The 21,818-nt window shown below is 40.6% G+C and overlaps 2 protein-coding genes and 1 long non-coding RNA gene across 4 annotated transcripts in view; all 3 read right to left on the bottom strand.

Moving 5' to 3' along the window:
• Positions 1–21,818, bottom strand: part of LOC143368818 (uncharacterized) — a 252,712-nt gene that overhangs the window by 79,443 nt on the left and 151,451 nt on the right. The gene's annotated exons all lie outside the window — the stretch shown is intronic.
• Positions 1–21,818, bottom strand: part of LOC143369382 (filamin-A-like) — a 111,365-nt gene that overhangs the window by 31,427 nt on the left and 58,120 nt on the right. For both annotated transcript variants that reach the window (XM_076813250.1, XM_076813249.1), the window contains exon 6: positions 1,097–1,538. In XM_076813250.1, coding sequence (XP_076669365.1) covers positions 1,097–1,538 — 442 coding nt within the window. The remainder of the gene's footprint in view (positions 1–1,096; positions 1,539–21,818) is intronic.
• Positions 1,986–2,696, bottom strand: LOC143369406 (uncharacterized). The gene is made up of 3 exons (XR_013085397.1): positions 2,657–2,696; positions 2,307–2,552; positions 1,986–2,041 (listed from the first exon to the last, which is right to left on the bottom strand). It is a non-coding gene; the product is annotated as an uncharacterized LOC143369406 (long non-coding RNA).

Raw genomic sequence — 21,818 nt, 5'->3', positions numbered from 1 at the left:
TTCTGGAGTCTTGGCTGCTAGGATCGGCGGCCAGGTTCGTCGCGCGCCTCACACTCGTCCGCACTGTCGGAAATCCTGAGGCGCGCAACGAGCCTGGTTTCAAGTATCGTTTTTCCTTTTCTAACTACCTTTTCTGTCTGTTATGAAAACTCTTCTGGATTCGAGGTTTGCACGCGGGCAAGAACGTGGTGCTTTCTGGCGCGCGGGCAAGACTGTGATGCTTTCTTGCTGCGCGCCATGCAAGAGCGTGGGTGAAAAATTTGACCTGCATCACGAGTAATCAGAAGAATACCCCCTTCTTCAAAACATCTTGCATATTACATCTCTTCATCATTTATCTTAGATATAACATCACTTGCATACCTATATGTATTTATTGTCTATAAATATTAGTTTTTATAGTAAAACAAGCAGTGACATGGCAATTATTGCCGTTGATAGTAATATTTATGATCGACACAACAGTGAATGTGTTAACTGCAATTTCATTTGCTATCGCATTGCCGGGGAAACATTTAGACATTTTTTAAAGTACCCTTGTAAAATTTTACAGTCGTTATAACTGAGTCATAAACCATTTCCCGAATTTATAGCACCTTCAGGTCAACCAAATGTAGCTTCCTAAAAACAGATGTTTCAGTGTACCCTACAGTAACAGCATTTATGATAGCCTGGTATATCGAGGAATTTGAGATACTTTTCGCGAACGTATATCGCGATCGTGTCTTGCCGATCGTTTCGCAGATCGATGATATACATCGAACAAGTAGTACACAATACACCACTGCGGTGGATCGTGTAAAAAGCATGTGGAGTCGACGTAGAAATGGGAGTCCGAACTCGCTATCTCTAAGTAGTGACGGGTACGACCTTCTGGCCCGTGCGAAGGAGCGCCACCATCCGGCTTCACGTACTTTTGTGGGCCGCGCGGCGTGTGGCGCGCCGGCCCGCGCGCCGGGTCGCGAGCAAGACCATCCGTGCAAAGGGCCCTAAAGAACGGTTGGAAGGGGAATCAGGCGCGTGAGAGGCCCTTACGCTGAACAGCCCTGTTATAAAGTATATGAGTAATAAAGATAAGAGTAATAAAGATACGAACCAGTACACGGAACCTTAAAAGGTGATCCTACGATGTGATATCCATTGTACTTGATGCTGATGTAATAATCGCCATGTACTAAGGGAGTATATCGAACCTTGTAACCGTCCTCGACTTCCGTGCAGTCCATTGCGACTTTACTTGGCCCATCGACAGTTATGCTAAGTGCACCGCTTCCAGCGTTGCAAGTGTCGATAATAAAATCAGTTTTCTGACCGGTTTTGATATCTTTTAAGCCATTTCCATAAGCATGTAATGCGGCGGGATCTGCATCTACCTTGCCCACCTTAATGCGATACGGACTCCCGGTTATATGAACACCATTCAATTTTATATGTATACTGTGGACACCATTTTCGCGCGCCATAAATCGTACGGAGGACGTATCAGAATCGATGACTTCAATAAAGCAGTCATCTTCTACACCACTGGGCGAGACGATCTGTGGAGACAGACAAATCCTTTCGTTATCACAAGTTTTGTTACCTGTTCTTCACAGGATACATTATGCTTATTTTAATAATCAAATTGTAAAGTTGACCCTATCTATTTTTGTAATTTGAATTTTTAACCCTCAAACGCGACACTATATTTTCCTAACGTTTCCACCACACTGAGTCCACACGACCCAGAATTTTCTTTCCTCTATATATCAGGATTTGCTGCACCGATTTAAACTTTTTTTTAATCAATTCGTCAGACAATAAGGAAATGGAATTAAACGATAGTTTGGTGAAAAATCTTTTGATGCTCAAGATATTTTGAAAAAAAGACGTCCGTGTTCTGAAAGTTCCGTTTTTTATTCTTTTAATCGCAGTTTTTTCCCAAAAAGGTACAGGGATTTTATTATACATCAATGGAAAAGTTCTGAGTCATACGACAAGAAAATATACAGTCTTCTTCAGATTATTGAAATGCTTTTTTCCCCGGATTATCGGGAAAGATCTGTGGTAAATGAGGAATGGATATTAAATATAACACTCATTATAGAATGACAAATTTAATATGGATATATTAATAATAATATTGTTTAATGATAAATTACTTTGAATGTAGCATGCTTTCACTGCGCTCACTCTCCATCTCGGGAATGAATCCACAAGCTCTTTTCCCATTGCTGCCAACCTCTCATTACACCATTCCCCATACATTAGGCCCATTCACACTCACACTCATACCAACTCAAAGATGAAAAATAACTCCACAAGACCTACCCACCCCACAGTTTTACTTCCTCGCTGCGAGCGAGGGCCTGCAGTCCCGGGTAGGCCGTCCGTTAGCAGCCGAGAACAATAAAACCATTGGGGCAGGTAAAGTACCCAATACAGAAAAATAAAATGTTCATGTTTTTGATAAATGTTCATGAAACTATTACCAATGGATTTTTTAAGGTTTCTCGATGAAAATGAGTTCAAACGCGAAGCAATTCGGTCCATTTTTAGTGAACGACACTACGCTTACTATATGTTGTAATTCACACACTGGAAAGTGATTCCTTGCCGTTACACACTATGTAATACTGCAGAAGAGAATGTAAATGGACAATTTCCACGAATTCACCAAATTGTAAAGTTTCTGCTGAAGATTGCTTAAATGCAGCCATCAGGAAAAGTTTCTTTGGCAGTTCTTCCGAACGAATATTCTGTGTGAAATTGTACAATGAAATGGTTGGAATAATAATTTATTTTGTAAAAACAGTATAAATCACTATAAAATCATTCATTTACACTAAGAGCAATCGCAACATATTTTTGCCACATACAGTATTTCCTCGTTGACGGATCGCTGGTCAGGACCGGCCGAAGGGGGGAGCGAGATGGAACACTTTGCGTGCGCGGCGACAGGCGCGAGCGTTCAGAATTTCAGATGGAATCGTGACTGCTCGACGCATGCGCGCCACGGTCAGGTAGTTAGGCACGGCACGAGCCTTTTTGCGCTCTAGAAGAACTTGTCCAATTGCGACCTTTATTATAATACATTTATTTGAGATTATTGATGACCTTATTCCGAATTTTTATTGGTAGTTTAAAACAGTTACAGTACAATTTGTAGTATTTCATTTAAAAGTTTATTTCCAAAAATGCCAACAATGAAAAGAGACTCATAAATAATCTCAAATAAATGTATTATAATAAAGGGCGCAATTTGACAAGTTCGCTTAGGGCGCAAAAAAAAACTTTAACTGGGCCTGCGTCAAGATTTTGCGAAAGCGGTTTTCGTGCTCACGGTAAGCGCTCGCAACCATCGCGCACGCCCGTCGCGCACGCAAAGGACGGAGTGTCAGGCGTCTGAAAGACGGAGCGAGACAAAATATCAACGCGTCGTCTGTCTCGTACCGTCCTCGCTCGCTTACAGTGCACTCACTCTCTCTCGCCTTCGCCGAACAAGAGTGAGACAGAAGTGATGGGGATTGCGAAAAGTCCACAACGTGTACACCAAACCGAGCTCTTAACGAGACAATACCGTACTCCCTACGCATCGGCCGATCGCATTTTAAGCACTTTTTACCGATTGAAAAGTATGAGTTCTACTTTACACAGCATAGAAATACTGTCGGAACAACATATCACTGCACAAGAAATAATATTCTGTAGCAACTGTTAACTGCACTTTTCCGAAAATACTGGCGTGGACACCACACTGGGTCTGCGCGACCCATAGACTACCTTTTTCATGATGTCACTCGGCTTCTTCGGGTATGTTAGGGGTCTCACGATGCAGAAGACGTAGTGTGGGTCCCAAAGTTGTTCCCCCACCACAACAAATCCCCACCATTTACCGTTTAGTAATGGCGATGGATCTTCCAAACGGCCTGGGTCTCGGTGAGTCAATGTGGTATTTGAGGGTTAAGAAGCACTATACAATGTCCAACTGAGTGTGTATTCAGGAGACCACTACCAATGGATTCATGGAACATAAGTCCAAATGCAAATTTGCAGGGGTTATTTTTAATTACAGTAATGATTTGATGAACATAACGAAATAGTAATCCATGTACACTGCCGTGCAACATACTTGTCAATTCCAATTTTTCCTCCCGAGACATGCTATGGGAAACCGCATTTCCATCTATAACACGAGGGTCTGTGGTACGGACCACAGCACCACTGACCGCCACGCGGCCATAGACATATATATAGACGGTGCGTAAGCAGCGATTATAGGTGAGGAAAACGTAGAATGAGAGCGGAAAAAGGCAGAGGTTCTGTACGGGCGTGGCGGTTGACTTCGGATTAATTCGGCTCGTATCGACTCGTTAATAAAGGCTGTGTTCAGAACATAACCATTGAGTTACCCAATTTGCCCGTTCCCACCCCCGTGCCGCGAATCTTACCACCCTCCTCAGCTTACGCCATATCTATTCCCTTTGGTCTCCAGCATAGGGGCCACTCATGCGCGTGCTTCCCCTTTCAATCTTTTTTTCCCGCAGCGTGCCTTCCGCTGTCAAGGAGACCGCGCGACGCTACCTTCACGGGCTAGCCGGGCTAGCGTCTTCGCGGTTAGCGTCACGCGGTATCCCTGACAACACGGACGAGGGTGGGAGAACCCCGAGTGTACGCGTACACGACCTCGGAGAGCGCTCCTCTATACAGCTTGTTTGTAAATATGTGGGACAATGCTTCAGAATCAGTTGAACTTATCAAGGTAATAAGAAAAGTTGGTATATGTATGCATCCGAGAATGCTTAGTTTTACAGCTGTAAGCATTTTTATATTCCGCAAAATACCAGCCCGAAATGTCAATTAAAAGGCAACCGACAGACAGGCGCGTTCGTCAGTCCTTTCCTGTGCACCTTTAAAAAAACAAAGGCGAAATGATAATCAATATATTGATCCGCAGAAACACAGCAGGGCTTTTACATACCACTTTAATAGGTGTTTCGGATCCGTGTTTCACGAAATATAAAAATGCTTATAACTACAAAACTAAGCGTTATCAGACATATGCGTATATCAACTTTTCTCATTACCTTGATGAGTAGAACAGACCCTAAAATATTGCGCCACGTATTTATAAACACCCTGCATACATAGGTCTATGAACGCGGCCGTGGTCGTTCTGTGAGTAATTGACTCGTTTGAATTTCTGAATTCTATTGTAACAAAATTTCTTCGACCTTTACACTGATAATATTGCTGATGCGAAAATGATACTATGCGAATGTAATATTACGGTCTACAGGGTGTCCGCGAGAAGACTGAACAGCTGGATATCTCCTAAGGTATTGGAGATAAAAAAAATGTTTTTACATGGAATTGCATGGTTCGAGGGGGCCAATTTATTAGCGCAGACAAATTTGTTTCTCGATTATTATTTTAAACGATACGATGGTCAAGTTCGGTTTTTTAAATGGAACTATTTTTTTTAAGAGATCACTGGATAGTGCGTTCCAAGAGAAATTCAATAAGCTTTAATGTATAAACCTTATTTCCACTGGTTTTCGAGATACTGCGCTTGCAAATTTACTGATTTTTACTGGAAGAAGACCCGCTGGAAAAGCAAGCACCGGGGGCGGTCTTGCTGGCGCCACGGGTGGCATTGCCCGTTGAAACAGATACCATCCTGCCAAAGGTCTACGCCAGGAATGGCAGGCCAAAAGACAATTCTTTTCCGTCAGAAATGCTACTTAGGTAGGTACATCTGCAGAATTGAGAAGCGCACCGTTAATGTTTCAAAACGTCATAAAATGTACTTAGAGTTTGTACGCAAAGAGAAGTGTAGGAAAATACGACTCAATTTTCAATTTCAATAGTCTTTTATTTCGCACTTCCTTCTACGTTCGGATGGCCGGTACTTTTGTGATGAATGCAAGTTCGATTGGTTAGGTTAGGGGGTGTGAAAATAGCTAGACCAAATTTCAACCACAGGGAGCAGATTGTATTAGGACCAATCGGATTTGCATCCCTCCCAAACGGCTGCTCTCTTGAAGAGGCCCTATTCGCAGCAATACCTTCTCCCCAATGCCCACCTTCTCTCGCACGGAATACGTCAACGCATGCATTTGTTTTGATATTGGAGCTCGTGTTTATACTCGAGAGATAAGGGACCTGTTCGAATTTGTAGGGAGGACAAAGCGTCAACAGCGGGCTACCCCTTTTCTTGCTGTGTCTCTCCGCGAGGCGTATTGAAGATGGATTGTCGGAGTGTAGTTACAGACGTCAGTTATTGAATTCAGTAATTGGCATCCAGACATCTACGCTCCTACAATCCACCGTCAATACGCCTCCTGGAGAGACACAAGAACTAAAAGACTATTGAAGTTAAAAATTGAGTCATATTTTTAACATATTTTTTAACTCTAAGAAAATTTTATAAGGTTTTGAAACATTAACGGTGCGCTTCTCGATACCGCAGATGTACCTACCTAGCATTTCTGACGGAAAAGAATTGCCCATCCTTTGGGCGTGCCATTCCTGGCGTAGACCTTTGGCAGGTAGGTATCTGTTTCAACGGGCCATGCCACCCGTGGTGCCAGCAAGACCGTTCCCGGTGAAAATCAGTAATTTTGCAAGCGCAATATCTTAAGAACCAGTGGAAATAAAGTGTATACATTAAAGCTTATTCAATTTGTCTTGGAACGCACTATCAACTCATCTCTTCAAAAAAAAAAATAGTTCCATGTAAAAAACCAAACTTGACCATCGTATCTTGTAAAATAATAATCGAAAAAAAATCGTCTGCCCTAATAAATTGGCCCCCTCGAACCATGCAATTCCATGTAAATTTTTTTTTATCTCCAATGCGTTAGGAGATATCCAGTCTTCCCGCGGAAACTGTATATTCATACACTAGCGGACAAAGAAGTAACCACTTTTTCGAAGTGTTCTATTTTTGTTATTTTTTAACATACATTTGGGACTGTGGTATGTTTAATATGCATATTCTCATGGAGAATTTAAAGCTATATAAAACCCAGTTAAAGTTGAATTTATATAACTGACAAACAAAAGTGTTATATGACATTGAACGGGGTAACACATTTTTGGGGCCGACAAAGAAGTTACGACGTTTAGTAACTTTTTAGGTTGTCCTAAAAGCAAAAGGTGCTCCCAGAAATTATATCATTTTTTTTATTAATGTTCAAAAGTGGTAACTTTTTTTTGGCTTTCAGAGTGTGGTGTTGTTTAATGTTATGTAGGGTTTTTGTTTGTTAGTTAAATAAATTCAACTGTAACTCGGTTTTATACAGCTTTTAATTCTCTTTCAGCATATGTATATTAGGCACATACTGCAGTTCTGAGTTGATATTGAAAAGTAATAAAAGAAGGGTGGTTCGAAAAAGTTGTCCGCTACGGTATACTACGAATAAATAGCGCTGCGGAATGCCTTTTTCAGCACGCATTCGTCTTTTTATTGCAATAATAAAAATAGTTTTTGTACTGCTTTGTAGAGCACCTCGTACAATTATTCTACTGTTATTTGCATTCCGAAGTTTTAGCAATAAATAATGTTAGAATATGCCTTTTTTCAGCACACATATATACAGGGTATCCCAAAATTGAGGGACATCCCGGAACATGGAATATCCTGATGCAAAAAGACATCGAAAAGTTTTTAACACTTTTGGGATCCGGGGTTTCGTTTTCGAGATATTAAGAAAGAAACCCGACCAATCAGAGCGCGAGCCTTCCGCTGGAGCTCCCGCGCTGCGACTACGAACAAGCAAGGCGGCATGCATCGAAGGAAATTGCGTAGAATGGCAAATGAAAAAGACGTGACAAAAAAATCTAACGTTTTGCCATGGTTTGTTTGCCATTTAAAGTGAATAATGAATAAAGGACAAATGGATGAAAATCATGTGTAACGTAAAAAGACAAATAGACAGTTGTTTTTTTTTTAAAAAGAATCGAAAACAATAATTATTCGGAGTGAGAGGATATGGAAAACGTAAATTTTCTTTCTTGATAACGTACAAACGAAAAAGTAATGTAACAGGGAACGAACGAAAAGTGATCGTAGTTGGTTATTGTGATAAAAATCCGTAGTTCACTAACGGCCAACACTGTTGTTAATAATGAATAAGTCCGTTTAAAAACTGCAAAGAAAAATTTACGTACGGAAATTTGGAAAATTATCGCCGGAAATATGCCATGGCCTACGTTAAATTTAAAAAATAATAGTCGCCAATAATGTAACTAAAACTCACCCTTTCGGAAATTCACATGCAGCTTGAAAACCTGTGTCACTAGGTCACTGAACCGATCCTGGTCGTCGACAGACGCGCCGAGTGCACAGCCGTTCTCAGGTACACGACACCATCCAAAGTTAAAGGTCGCAACGTCAAGTGCGTCCGGGTTAATGTACCGAATATTCACTTCACTGCACGCCTACTAAGACTGATCACTTAATTTAATGGTCATGGAACGTGTTGTTCCTACGTTTTAAAAATTGGTGGAAATGAATTTTTACTTGGCGTTCGGAGCCGTGGGTATTCCCGCGCAAATTTTCACGCTGTATCACTTGCGTCCCCGTTGTTCGGGGGGTACACCCAGAACATCGCGCAATACTCTTGAGCAGAGAACATTTCTGCGACCTGATTGCTTGCTGAATGACAAGATTTTTCCTGTTTCCCGTTATTAAAAAAGGAAATTTACGTGTTCCTTATCCTCTCACTCCAAATAATTATTATTTTCGATTCTTCTAAAAAATACAACTGTGTATTCCTCTTTTTATGTTACATATGATTTTCATCCATTTATCCTTTATTCATTATTCACTTTAAATGGCAAACAAACCATGGCAAAAGGTTAGATTTTTTGTTACGTCTCTTTCATTTGCCATTCTACGCAATTTCCTTGGATGCATGCCGCCTTGCTTGTTCATTCTCGTAGCGCGGCCCGGCGCGCGGCCACGCTAGCGCGGGAGCTCCAGCGGAAGGCTCGCGCTCTGATTGGTCGGGGTTTTTCTTAATATCTCGAAAACGAAACCCCGGATCCCAAAACGGTTAAGGACTTTTCGATTTGCATCAGGATATTGCATGTTCCGGGATGTCCCTCAATTCTGGGACACCCTGTATATAGGATGAAAAAAGCGTGGTGAAAAGAGGCATTCTTCTAGCACTATTTATTTGTAATTTATGAATATAGTTCATAATATTCTATACGCATTGGTGTAATTATTGAATTAGTATTATTATCAAGGTAAAAACCGAAGAAATTCTGTTACAACAGAAGTCAGAAATTGACACGAGTCGATTATTCACAGAACCGCCACGTCCGCGTGGTTCTCAGTGGCGCTGTCGTGCGCGCCACGGACCCTTGTATCATAGATGAGAATGCCGTTTTCCGTAGCGTGCCTCGGGAGGCAGGAGTGAGTTTGACAAATATTTTGCACAGCAGTCTTTCCGTGAGGATAGCATATTATTTTTCCCGTCATCGCTGTACGAAAAAGCTAGAGGGATATTTGAATCGTCACCGTCTAACTCAAAAAATCTCGTGCCGATTTTCGCGTCATTTTTTCTGCCACTTTATCCTCTTATCATTGGAAAGAAATATAATCTTTTTGCAATCTTTAGACGGTTCATTCACGCGGTGTATTTCCTCGCGCATCCTTTCCATTTTCCCTTGAGGTTTCTGGTCTTTGAGACGATTCAGTGATTGAGTGTACATAGAACAGTTCGTGGGCTAGTGCAATGGGTCCGAAAGCTACATCTATTGCCATCGTAGATCTTACAATAAGTAATGAATTATTATCGAGAATAAAAAAATAAAGTGTAAGTAGACCAAACAGTAGCTTCTTAATCGAAGTATATACAGTGATATTATACAGGGTGTCCGTGATAATGGGTCTACCCAAAACATGCAAGTAGACATCCAAAATTCCTTTACCGTTTTGGGATTTGAGGCTTTGTTCTCAAGATATTAACAACTGTTGTATTTAACTAAATACTTGCGGTGGAATTTTTGAGCCGCGCAGTTTAAAGCCGAGTCAGGTGAGCGCGCGGTGGCGTACGTTCGTACGCACAAGCACGGGGCGCGCGTAGATATGGGTTTACACACACAATAGAGCCGACCGTGCTAACCCATTTTCACGGTTTGAACCAGTGCGGTGTGGCTCTGTATCTACGCGTTCGCCCTGGGTGTGCGTGGCCAGAGACACTCTTCTGCGCTAAGCTGTTTCGGCTTTAAACTGCACGGCCCGGAAGTTCTACCGCTAATATTCAACTGTTAATATCTAGAGAACGAAGCCTCGGATCTCAAAATGGTAGAGGACTTTTCGATGTCTTGCTGCATGAAGAATTTGGATGTTTCGGAATGTCCCATTATTATGGGATACTCTGTATGTACTTTTACGGGAACTTCTGTTTGCACATTTTCACTTTGCTCCAGACTGCCTAAAGTACTGCTAACATTATTGAAGATCCATCACCAAGTCGACCACCCACTGAAATGTTTTCCTGCTAAAGTCATGTCCGACGGAAACTTTGAAACGCGATTCGTAAAGCGACAAAAATCATTTCGTTGACAACTAACAAATCGTTCCAAGTCATCCAAATCTGATCATGCAGATTTTGCCTATTGCATGCTACAAACTTTTGTCAACAGAAAGGCTGCAGATTTAATACAGAATTTTTTATATTCGGTGCTGTTAGCAGACTGGCAGCAGAAATATAATAGAATCTGCCGATATAAACGTAACGTATCCGCCGATAGATCGTAAACCGGCTACTCCAACCTTAGATGAAACTTATTTCATTAATATCTCATCATGCTTGCAATATTGCCTAAATTTAAAGGCATTTTTCTTATGTAAACCACATGTAAGCTTTCGAATAAGACAAAATTCATTAAAATTGGTCCACGTATAACAGAGATATCGTAATATGTTGTCATGTATTATACGAAAATGGTAAGATTATTTTTTTCTTCTGATTCTTCTCCTTCAAGCCAAATTTTTGTCGACATAACCTTCAGCCAAAAGAAACTAACACATGTTTCGTTCGTCAAAGCTATCTTCACTATGCAATCTACTCCAAATTTTGACAGCTTACCGTCAATTATAACCTGGCGAGTGTCAAATAAGATAAGTTGTCACAATTTGAAATACCACGTGTTTTTACAAATATGTATCGTTGTACCATTGAATTGCAACCAAAATGCAGTCTTAAACACAAGGTAAGTTGCCGAAATTTGAATTGCGACATGTTTGTATCTCATTAAACTGTTTTTTATTTGTAACTAAACTCAGAATTTTATGTATATGTAGATAATCGAAGCGTAAAATGATGCTGTGACCTAGACCAGGCTATGTATGTACGCATAATTTTGCAGGAAGGATTTCGTATACATATCTATTCAGTTATTGTGATACATGCACACCTTCGATAATGCATGAATTTAATCAGTGTTTCTAGTACTATATACACAGTGCTATACATATAATACATATAGATCGGCAATGCGGGGCATATGGTTTGTTTTTGTAGTTGTTAAACTTGCGTAACATTTATCGTTACTTCTGTCCCGTGATAAGAACAGTTGTTGCGAACACCGCAAACATCTTCTAGCATACACCATTGCGAACATCTTCTAGCTTACACCATTGCGTTCGGACGAGTTGGGCTTAGCCTATATCTTTGTGAATCTATACCCTGTGTCCTATGTACCAAATATAGCAGAGTTGTTAACATATTCAAACACTAATTAAAAATTATCTGAAGTTATTCCCTATGCAAATTATATTTGTAAAAAGAAGTGAGATCCCCATAAAAAACTTCAAAAAGTAAAAAAATTACGCCAAGAACATGAAAAAGTCGAGGACGAAAAAGAGTATTATCAAATCAATCACACAAAAAATAGAAGATAATAATAATCACAATATAAAAAAATATGTGAAATCAAAACAAGCTGCAAGTACATAAAGGTGCTTTCCAGCAGCGTGCAAATGCGACACTGTGTAACACAATGTAATATTCGGTCAAATACTTGGTGTGGCTAGGCAAGGTCAAGGTGTCGATGAATAAGAATTATTTAAAAACGCAAAATAATGAAATTGTACTCATATTTGTCAGAGTTGTAAATTGACAAATTATCTGAAAGCTTATGAGAGGAAAGGTGTCGGTTAGGCCGTCCCGAAAAAAATGAAAATAGTTGTCGCGGTAGGCCTTAGAGCGGGAAAGTTGTGTCTTGAATTCAATAACAACTGTGCAAAATTTCAGCCCTGTGAGTTAATATCTTCTGTTCCGGCAAGAGACTTGAAATTTCGAAAGTTGAGTAAAAAGTATAAAAATGATCTTGCAGCCTTCCTCCCACCCATCTGGCAACAGAGTGAGTCAGAACTCATCGCGTAAAGGTGGCTGCTTGTAGAGTTTCTCCTTTTCCCATTCCAAACACCATACCTTGTGGACTAGAAGGCGAAATTTGATAAAAATGTCCTAACTGCAGAAGGAGACTCGAAGTCGGGTTTATAGACTTGATGAAGTGGACACATGCGACTTGTACTCAAAGTCGGGCATATGCGTCGACTCCAATCACTTGCTGGATGCCTCTGTTACGAGCTCTATACGCTCCACAGCCTGAGTGTGGTAAGGGTGTGCCTCGAAGTCCCAGGATTTGGGGAGCCCTTCCTCCTCCAGCATTTTTTTCAGGGAGATGGTTTCAACCGAGTTCAATATACGTGGTGAAGTTATTCGACATACGTCCCAATTGATCAAGTCAGTATAATCGGTAGCATCAAAATTCAACGAAGGTGGAGAACATTTTCGGATTTCTCCCGACTTTAGTTCCCCCGTGCACCAGGTATAAGCCCGTGCATGGCCTGCTGGTACTCGCAGCTGAAGAGAGAAGAAGGTCGGCTCCCTGGAAGGGCGATCGGCATATCGACCAGAGGGACTGTTTTGTACGTAGGGATTTAGCTGGTATCATTGTAAACCTATAGCTACTACTGAAATACAGTTGTACAGTGTGTACGCCCGTGTATTGTTCTCTCTTTTGCGCCGGGGTGGCGAACAAGGAAACACCCCGGCGCAACATTATATTATATTATACAATTCTCACGTTACTTAGTCAAGAAATACAGGACAATCATTGATAAGATAATTTCAAATAACGCATACTTCGCCTTATCAGAAAACGTCCTATTGGCTATGGTAACTGATGACAGAGACAACTGTCGATGACAGACATTAGAGAACATGGTGTGCGTAGAGTGCTGACAGCAAGCTCGTAAAGCTTGTAACAGAGGCATCTAGCAAAATAATTGGAGCCGATGCAAGGAATGGCTTCATTCGGGTCACTCTTGAGTCACGTAGTCATACGCAAGCCTTTCAGTACAAATCTCATGTTTCCACTTCATCAAGCCCGACTTCGAGTATCCTTTCACGATTAGCACATTTGAAAAATAAAGAAATAGGATGCTTGGGATGGGATAGGGAGGATGGGTGGGAGGAGGGCTGCAAGATAATTTTTATACTTTTTACTCAAATTTCGAAATTTGGGGTTGAAATTTCGCACTGTTGTTATTGATCCCAAGACACAACTTTCCTGCACTAAGGCCTAAGGCAACAATCATTTTCATTTTTTTCGGGACCGCTTAGTATCGGTGTCAATGAATGATCTTGGAATTATTTTAAAACGCAATAGAATTAAAATGTACTCATATTGTCCGAGATTTAAATTGGCAAATTATCTGACAGCCTGCTAGAGGGAAGGTATAGGTATTGATGATCTGAGAATACCTTGCCTGGCCGCGCCAAGTATTTGACCGAATCTTACATTGTGTTACACAGTGTCGCCTTTGCACGCTGCTGGAAAGCACCTTTATGTACTTGCAGCTTATTTTGATTTCACAACTTTTTTTATATTGTGATCATTATTATCTTCTATTTTTTTTTTGTGATTTATTTGATAATTCTCTTTTCCGTCCTCGACTTTTTCATGTGCTTGGCGTATTTTTTTTTACTTTTTTGAAGTTTTTTATGGGGATAATCGATGACACATCGCCGAGCAACGGCGATCACGTGCAGCTCAGACCGCAAAGGTTCCCATCCAGCCCCAACCAATACCAATATGAATGCGTTGTTTCGGAATAAGTCAACAGAAATACTAAAAGTTTTTTATTAATATTTCGGAGACTAATAAATACCCGAAGCTACAATTTTATATTTAGGGTCCACACCCCCTCCCCTCAAACCTTGTGTCGATCGGCCACTGAGGCCATTCGGAAGTATATTCAAATTATCCATAAATATTAATATCAAACTTACTTCTTCAATATCCGAGTATTCACGCCAAAAAACTGCGGTTTGTGTCTCGGACACAACTTACCCGATTTGTTTCACACTATCTAAACAAAGGGCCTTCATATTTTTACAATTGGTGGCAATGGTAACTACCCTCAATTTCATATCGTGGGAGAAAAAAAAAAACAAACAGGAAGCCGAGATAGCGAATGACTGAGCGATGTTGAATGTGATGGCGAAACTGTGGGAGGAAAGCCACGCCAGAGAACTTCCTTCATTTCATTTGAAACACAGTTTCCAGCAATCGGTAACCGCGACGTAGTAAACCCCTTCAAACAACTCAAGTAGTATGAAGTGTAAAGGCGTTGTTTCGGTTACTAACCCAACCGTCGGCGTTAGCTTTATTTAGATAAAGAAACAAAATGTAGAAAGGGAGGCTATTTCCACAATCTTCGACATGCGCGCCAAGCACCCGCGTGCGCGCCTTGCAGAGCGTCGGCCCATTTCGTGCGCGCGACCTCATAAATTAGACCCTTTCAACTGGACGAAATCGTGCGCGACGCGCCGTTGCACTAGTGGGACCCTGCTTTTAGATGGCGGATGTATCGGCGTATGGTTGGTGTGGAATGCGTCCGTGCGGCGCTGTCGCCGTTTTACCTGTTCGCGCGAGCGTGGGTTGCAAGATTAAATGATGACTCTGTATGTCCCAATTTTTAAAATTGATGTATAACGTCAGATTTGATTTGTACCTATCCGTAGCCAAGTACAATCGATTTCGGATATTCTTCTGAATGGCCCCAGTGTCCGATCGACACGAGGATTGTCGAAATCTAAAATTGTAGCTTCAGGTATTTATTAGATTCCGAAATATTAATAAAAAATTATTGTTACTTTTTTTACAAATTATTTTCTTGAATTGCATACACGTAGCCCTAACGGGGATCCCTCCCCGGCCCCCCAATCTGTGCTACGGACAACTGGACACGTTTCCCATACTTCCGCGTGCTGCTCAAACGCCGGAAAGGCACGTGTATTTAGCTGAAATTCAAAGTCAATTTCCCCGAAAACGGAGCGCGATATTAAAAAATTGTATTCTATATTATCGTTTTATTTTGGCTTGCAGAATCACCCTCTAGAGTATTGACTATCAGTAGAGTAACACTCTGGTTAATAGGATAGATCACATCTGCAAGTTTCTGATACAAATTTCCAAACTCACACCGGTTCGCTACCATGCTTTACGTGCCTGTGTGCGAGCGCCCTTCGCCCCCCCCCCTCCCCCGGCGCTGATCCAGCCCCACGCAATACTAATATTCAGAACAAGTTGCAAAGTGGAATGCGTTGTGTCCGAATAAGTCAACAGAAATACTGAAAGTTTTTTATTAATATGTCGGTAGCTAATAGATTCCCGAAATAACAATTTTAGATTTAGGGTCCACGCACTCTCCCCACACCGCCCCTCAAACCTTGTGTCGAACGACCACTGGGGCCATTCGGAAGTAAAGCCCCGATTTCTGCAAAAAAATATAATAAAATCCAAATAGAAAAAATTCGGGTCGAAAGGATTGAGGAGTTTTTTCACCCTGAAGAAGCAAAAAGTAGCGGGGAATAAAAATCTTAATCGAATACGCAATAGCCTGATACTTCGATTGATATTCCCTAGACAGTCTTCAAAGTTGAGAAAAATCGGACACTTGGGGTTATCAAAGTTCCCTTGGAAGTTGCATTTACCCTAGCACAGTGTTTTATATGGTTAGCTTTTTTAAGCAAATAGAGACAGTTTAATTAATTTACACAGAATCATCCAGGTAGAGTTCACCTTCGAGTGGATTCAAAGCGACTATGATTTATTGACGAACGAGAGGAAGCTTCGGATGACAAAAAAGTTTGCTGACCGCGGAACAAGCATATGCAATTTTACATTGTGTGAGTATCGAAATTATTTACTGCCTAGCTAACTATTGTAAGGATGAACATTGAGGGCCATTTCTGGTAGAGAATGTATGAAATTAAGTATTTTCGATAATGTAAGAACAGTCTTCAGCGAAATGAAAACACGGGCGGGTCAAAACAGACACCGAGACAGCCGTAAAGGTAACAGTTTCAGACTCTATAGGTACCATATAATCAGAACGAAATTGAGTTAATCTCTTAACAGCACTTCATTTGTCAAATGTTTCTCCATTGTTCCAGATTCTTTGCTTGCATTCATATTTATCGGAGTATCGTTTCTGCCAGTAGTAGTAGCAGTAGTAGTTTATTAGCCCATCCCCTTCGGGGTTCGGGACTTCTTTTTTTACAAACTCCCTCTCGCCTTACCATTCTTAGCCTAACTTATTCTAACTTAACCTATCTTACAACTATCTTATATTATCCCATATCTCTCCTCGCCCTTGCTCAATTCGCCTCGCCCCTTCTCTCTCTGCTCCATCCATGCCCGCTTATGCCCCTTGCTATTTACATTATTTATACGCTTATATACAATATATACATTTACATTTACCTTCTTCCTTTCCCCTTCTTATCTCCACATACCTCACCCATCTCCCCTCCCCACCACCCTCCCCTTCCACCTGTACCTTCCCTCCATCACCCCCTCCTTCATACCTCCGCAGCCCTTCCTCCCCCCTCCTCCCGATCTTCCATTCCTCTTCTTTCCGCCTCTCTCCTTCGCTTATCCATTCTGCCCATCCATCCTTCCCCCCATCCTCCTTCCCCTCACCCTCCTTCCTACAATATTTCCCTAACTCGTTCCTCCTTCCCTTCTCTTCCCCCATCTCCACACCTATTCAAAACGTGCCCCCAAGTCCCCTGCTCCCATCCACACACCCTGCAGACGTTTCTTCCTTCTTCCATCCAGTACCGTTCCCCACTCATTTCATTTCCCATCCTATATCTTGCCACCCTAATCATCTTCTCCTCCTTCCCCTGTTCTGCCAAATACCTTGGCGCCCCTTCCGTCCTCACCACCCTGTACCACCTATTATACCTCCCTTCTCGTTCAATGGTAGAGTGCTGATTTCTGCCAGTACACATTACCATAGACGCACCCGTAAACAGTCTGGTTTGGCATTAATAACCGTCAACGTTGAGTACTTCGTCGATCAAGATCCATACTTCTACTGGATCATGTTTCACATCGACGCTACCGTGGTCCTGGGTGCTTCCATCGTGTTTGTCACCGAGTCCACATTTGTACATTTCAACACACACACGGGCGGAATACTCGACATTATCGGGTAATGAATTTTATCACAAATTCTTAGAAATGTGTATGCCTGTAATGTGTATGCCAGGTATATTGTATATCTGGGGGCACGGTAGTAGTCATACGAAACTAGCGTCGTGTAAATACCTACACAAAAATCGAGACCGAGTCGAGTACTGGGCCAAGCACTGGGCTCAGTTCACTAGGCCGAGTCGACATCGTTTACATTAGTCAAGTAACTCGGCCTAGTGAACTGAGCCCAGTGCTTGGCCCAGTGCTCGACTCGCTCTCGATTTTTGTGTAGGTATTTACACGATGCTGGTTTAGTATGACTATTTAGTTCAACGTCGCCCACTTTTTACATTTGCGTAAAAATGGTTTGTTAAAACTGTATAATGTTGTATTGAATAAGGTTCGTTATCTTATTGAAGTAGAAAAGAAGCAGAAGAAAACGATTGTGGGTACGTGCCTGGATAGGAAGGAGAAACCGATTAGGTGCCTCTGCACTTCTCCTCAAAGAGCTTGCAGCTGAGGACGTTAAGGAGTACAGAATGTGCTTAAGAATGGCTCCATACCAATTTACCACTCTTTTGGGTATGGGTGGTGCAACAAAATACAGAAACAGGACACATACATGAGGGATGCAATTCCGCCACAATTAAAGTTGGAAGTGACTTTGAATTTTTTGGCCACCGGAAACAGCTACCGTTCTCTGCAACAATTTTTCAGGGTTTCAAAGCCCTCGATATCGAAGTTCATACCAGAGGTTTGCGTTGCCATTTATAAAAGTCTTCAGGAATATATAAAGGTAAGTCTTTGAATTTTTATTTTCTAATTGAATTTAACATAATATACAATTACGAAAATATTTACTTTTTTTTTAATGATAGTCAAAAAGAGATACAGTAATGAACACCGTGAATTCTTTGTGCTTAATTATTCATTGCTTCCCACGCTTCTGATATAACATTTGAAAGCATTACTCCTTCTGTGACCTGTTCTTTGTGTGTCAGTTTAGTTACAAATAAAAAACAGTTTAATGAGATACAAACATGTCGCAATTCAAATTTTGGCAACTCACCTTGTGTTTGAGACTGCATTTTGGTTGCAATTCAATGGTACAACGATACATATTTGTAAAAACAAGTGGCATCTCAAATTTTGACAACTTATCTTATTTGACACTCGCCAGGTTATAATTGACGGTAAGCTGTCAAAGTTTGGTGTAGATTGCATAGTGAAGATAGCGTTTGACAAACGAAACATGTGTTAGTTTCTTTTGGCTGAAGGTGTGCGTGTAACGCGTATACGTATTATGTCAACAACAATTTTGACTGGAGAATCACAAGAAGAAGATGAAGAAGAAAATCTTACCATTTTCGTATGATACATGACAACATATTACGATATCTCTGTCATGCGTGGACCAATTTTATTGAATTTGGTCTTATTCGAAAGCTTATATACGGTTTACATGAGAAAAATGTCTTTAAATTTAGAAAATATTGTAGGTGTGATGAGATATTAATTGTTGATGTAAATTATTTGATGCATATATATATTCTCGAGTGGGCATGTTGTTCGTGCTTAAGACAGCGCTGTTCGGCCAGCTACCGAACTACGAGAGAGGCATCCTACCACCCATCGAGTTGCCTTTCTAGACAGGACAAGCAAGCGTGTCTAGGCCTGGGCGGGTGCGTCGAGAAAAAAAATGAGACCAAAGAGATACAAGTGCAAGAATTTTTATAAGACTGATTTCAAAGTATTATTTCATTGTAAACTTCATATCTAAATATATTACCGAATATTAATCCAGAACAAACACAGCCTATTTTATTGCAACATTAATGAAATAAATTTCAGGTAAGGTTGGATTAGCCGGTTGATGAGTAAAAGATACGCGGCAGCGACAGTCGACATATACAGGGTGTTGAAATATGTTCTTGGCGTCGAGACGCTACCGCATCTCTAGATACCTGTTTCTTTATTTTTTTCATTTATACCTATTTAACCATTAACGGACAACACCATTAGTTAACAGTGGCGCGATAGAAATATCATACATATACGGGAAAAATGAAAACCGAGAAATTTGAATTTAGTACTTATTTTCAATAGCCACAATGTTTAATTTATTAAGAACCAGCAGATAAATATTTCCTAAAAATACTCGAAACATTCGTATTACTAAATACATTCAAGCTTCAAGCTACCTACTCGACACAGTCGGACTGCTTGAAAAATTCGATCTGCTCGAAGTAGTACATTCGGGCCGCTCGAAACAATTCAAGCTGCTTGGTTCTATCACTTCTAATCAAGCCGCTTGGTTGTTTCGGGTACCCGGCTCGGTTCGGCTTGTTTTTTTCTCGGGTAATTGATTACTCTCTATCCCAAACTTTAGAAATACGATAGGTATGTCATGTCGAAACTACTTTTGCGTGTATCACGGAATCGAAATTTGAGCGGCAGTGACATGTATCTATAGGGAAAAGTTGTTCAGAATCATGCCTCCGACAACATATTTCATGGTCATCAAAATCAGTGAGGTGCACCCTCTTCTACACCACATTCCATATAAGAGCGGACCTACGCCCCTACCGATTTGCGACCGATCTGCGCAGGTCTCACGGATCTGACACACGCGATTGGTCATAGCACATTTGCCATTGGTCATAGAACTTTCCCTACCGGTTTCCTACCAATCAACAGTATATACCTGCGCGGAACGAGTCTGCTCTAAAGTGGAATGCAGTGTATATAATTACCGTTTTTTGCATCGACTTTGTCTACCCTTCCATCGAAAAAGTCTTCATGAAGGTTTGTACGAAACACGCAGATTAATCTAGTTCAATCTTTCAAAAGGCAAGCACCCACTAAACCTTTTTTTTATATCTATCGTGTATTATAGTTTTAATATATTGTTAATAATCTGACTGAGAATAAGTGTTACTTCTCCTTCCATCATCGAATTAATCTTACGTCGTTATATTGTCGTAAGACATACGGACGTGTAGGTAGTGTCTTGATCTCAAGTAACGGAGGTTACACCTGTTAAATTTGCTAATAAAATCGCGAAACACGTGTCGAAACAGATTATGGAAGCAGAGGTATGCCCGTTCGTTATATTCCGATGACATGCCATACATATATTCAGCAATAAACTTTATTTTTTCTCTTAATGTTCCCGAAATCGCTTTATCTTTTGAAACACTGATTTGATATAGAAAATCGCAAAGAAACAACTGGAATTTATTTCATGTCAGTCCAAGGAATTATAACAGCTTCGAATCTTAAATAAAAAATTTAACTTACAATGACAATATTTATATTAATAATATTTCACAAAACTATTTTCGTATCTTCGAATAAATGTCAATGTAAACAATAGTTTAGCCCCCTTTACTCTTTTTTTTTTAAGTTTTAACATTCAATATTTGAAAGAGCTTTTGATGTCGGAGTCTGCATTTAAATTAGTTTCTTAAGAATATTAATAAATGACCTAATTTGAAACAAATCTATGAGTGTGGTATTAAGGTTTGATTCGACGTCACACTAATATCCGAACCGGTACGAGTTTATTTTATGAAACCAGTATAATTGATGGACCGTAAAGGTGGATGATTTGAGGCTTAGAAGTTGTCAACCATGCTTACCCTAACCCCTAAAAACGAGTATTGTTGTTATTGGCATAGTTGTTGCTATTGCCGCTTATTACCACTTCCACTACTATTGTTATTAATAGTAGCTATTTGTATAATAAACTTTGTCATCACGTGATCTTAGCGAATAGCAGCGAGGGCTTGGACTTGCTACCCACGCAGTATGATGTAACGTCAGCATTTTATACGATTTAATTATAGAGCTGTTCTCACAATCCGAAGAACTACACCACTAATTGTAAGATAGTGTAAGTCTCTAAGGATGACAGATGCATGGTGTAAAGCAATTATTTGTTGTGGTTTTCAGGGGTGAATCTACACCCCTGAAACAGCCGCACATAATGCGCTACTTACAATTAGCAGTCTTAGCACTCGCGTTGACTGTTGGTGCCGCGCAAGATTTATATACATCGCCATATCTTCTACAATTATTTATTAATCGGTGTGAAAATTGGTGAAAATCTTCCTTGTATATTAAGGAAAAACTTTGTTGCTGCAAGTTATATATACCTCAAAATTGTCTTGATACTTTCTCTCGGCGAACGTTGAAAAATATGGGCTCTGCCCAGTATTAATTTTTAATTAAATATTATTATATTTCTTAACAGAAGGATTTTGTGCATACACTTTACGGCTATCGCTAGAGTTTTCTGAAGTTATGTTTTAAGTCTCATA

Source organism: Andrena cerasifolii, chromosome 5 (assembly GCF_050908995.1).
Source record: "Andrena cerasifolii isolate SP2316 chromosome 5, iyAndCera1_principal, whole genome shotgun sequence".
Classification (NCBI taxonomy): Eukaryota; Metazoa; Arthropoda; class Insecta; order Hymenoptera; family Andrenidae; genus Andrena; species Andrena cerasifolii.
This window is presented reverse-complemented; position numbering and strand designations above follow the sequence as displayed.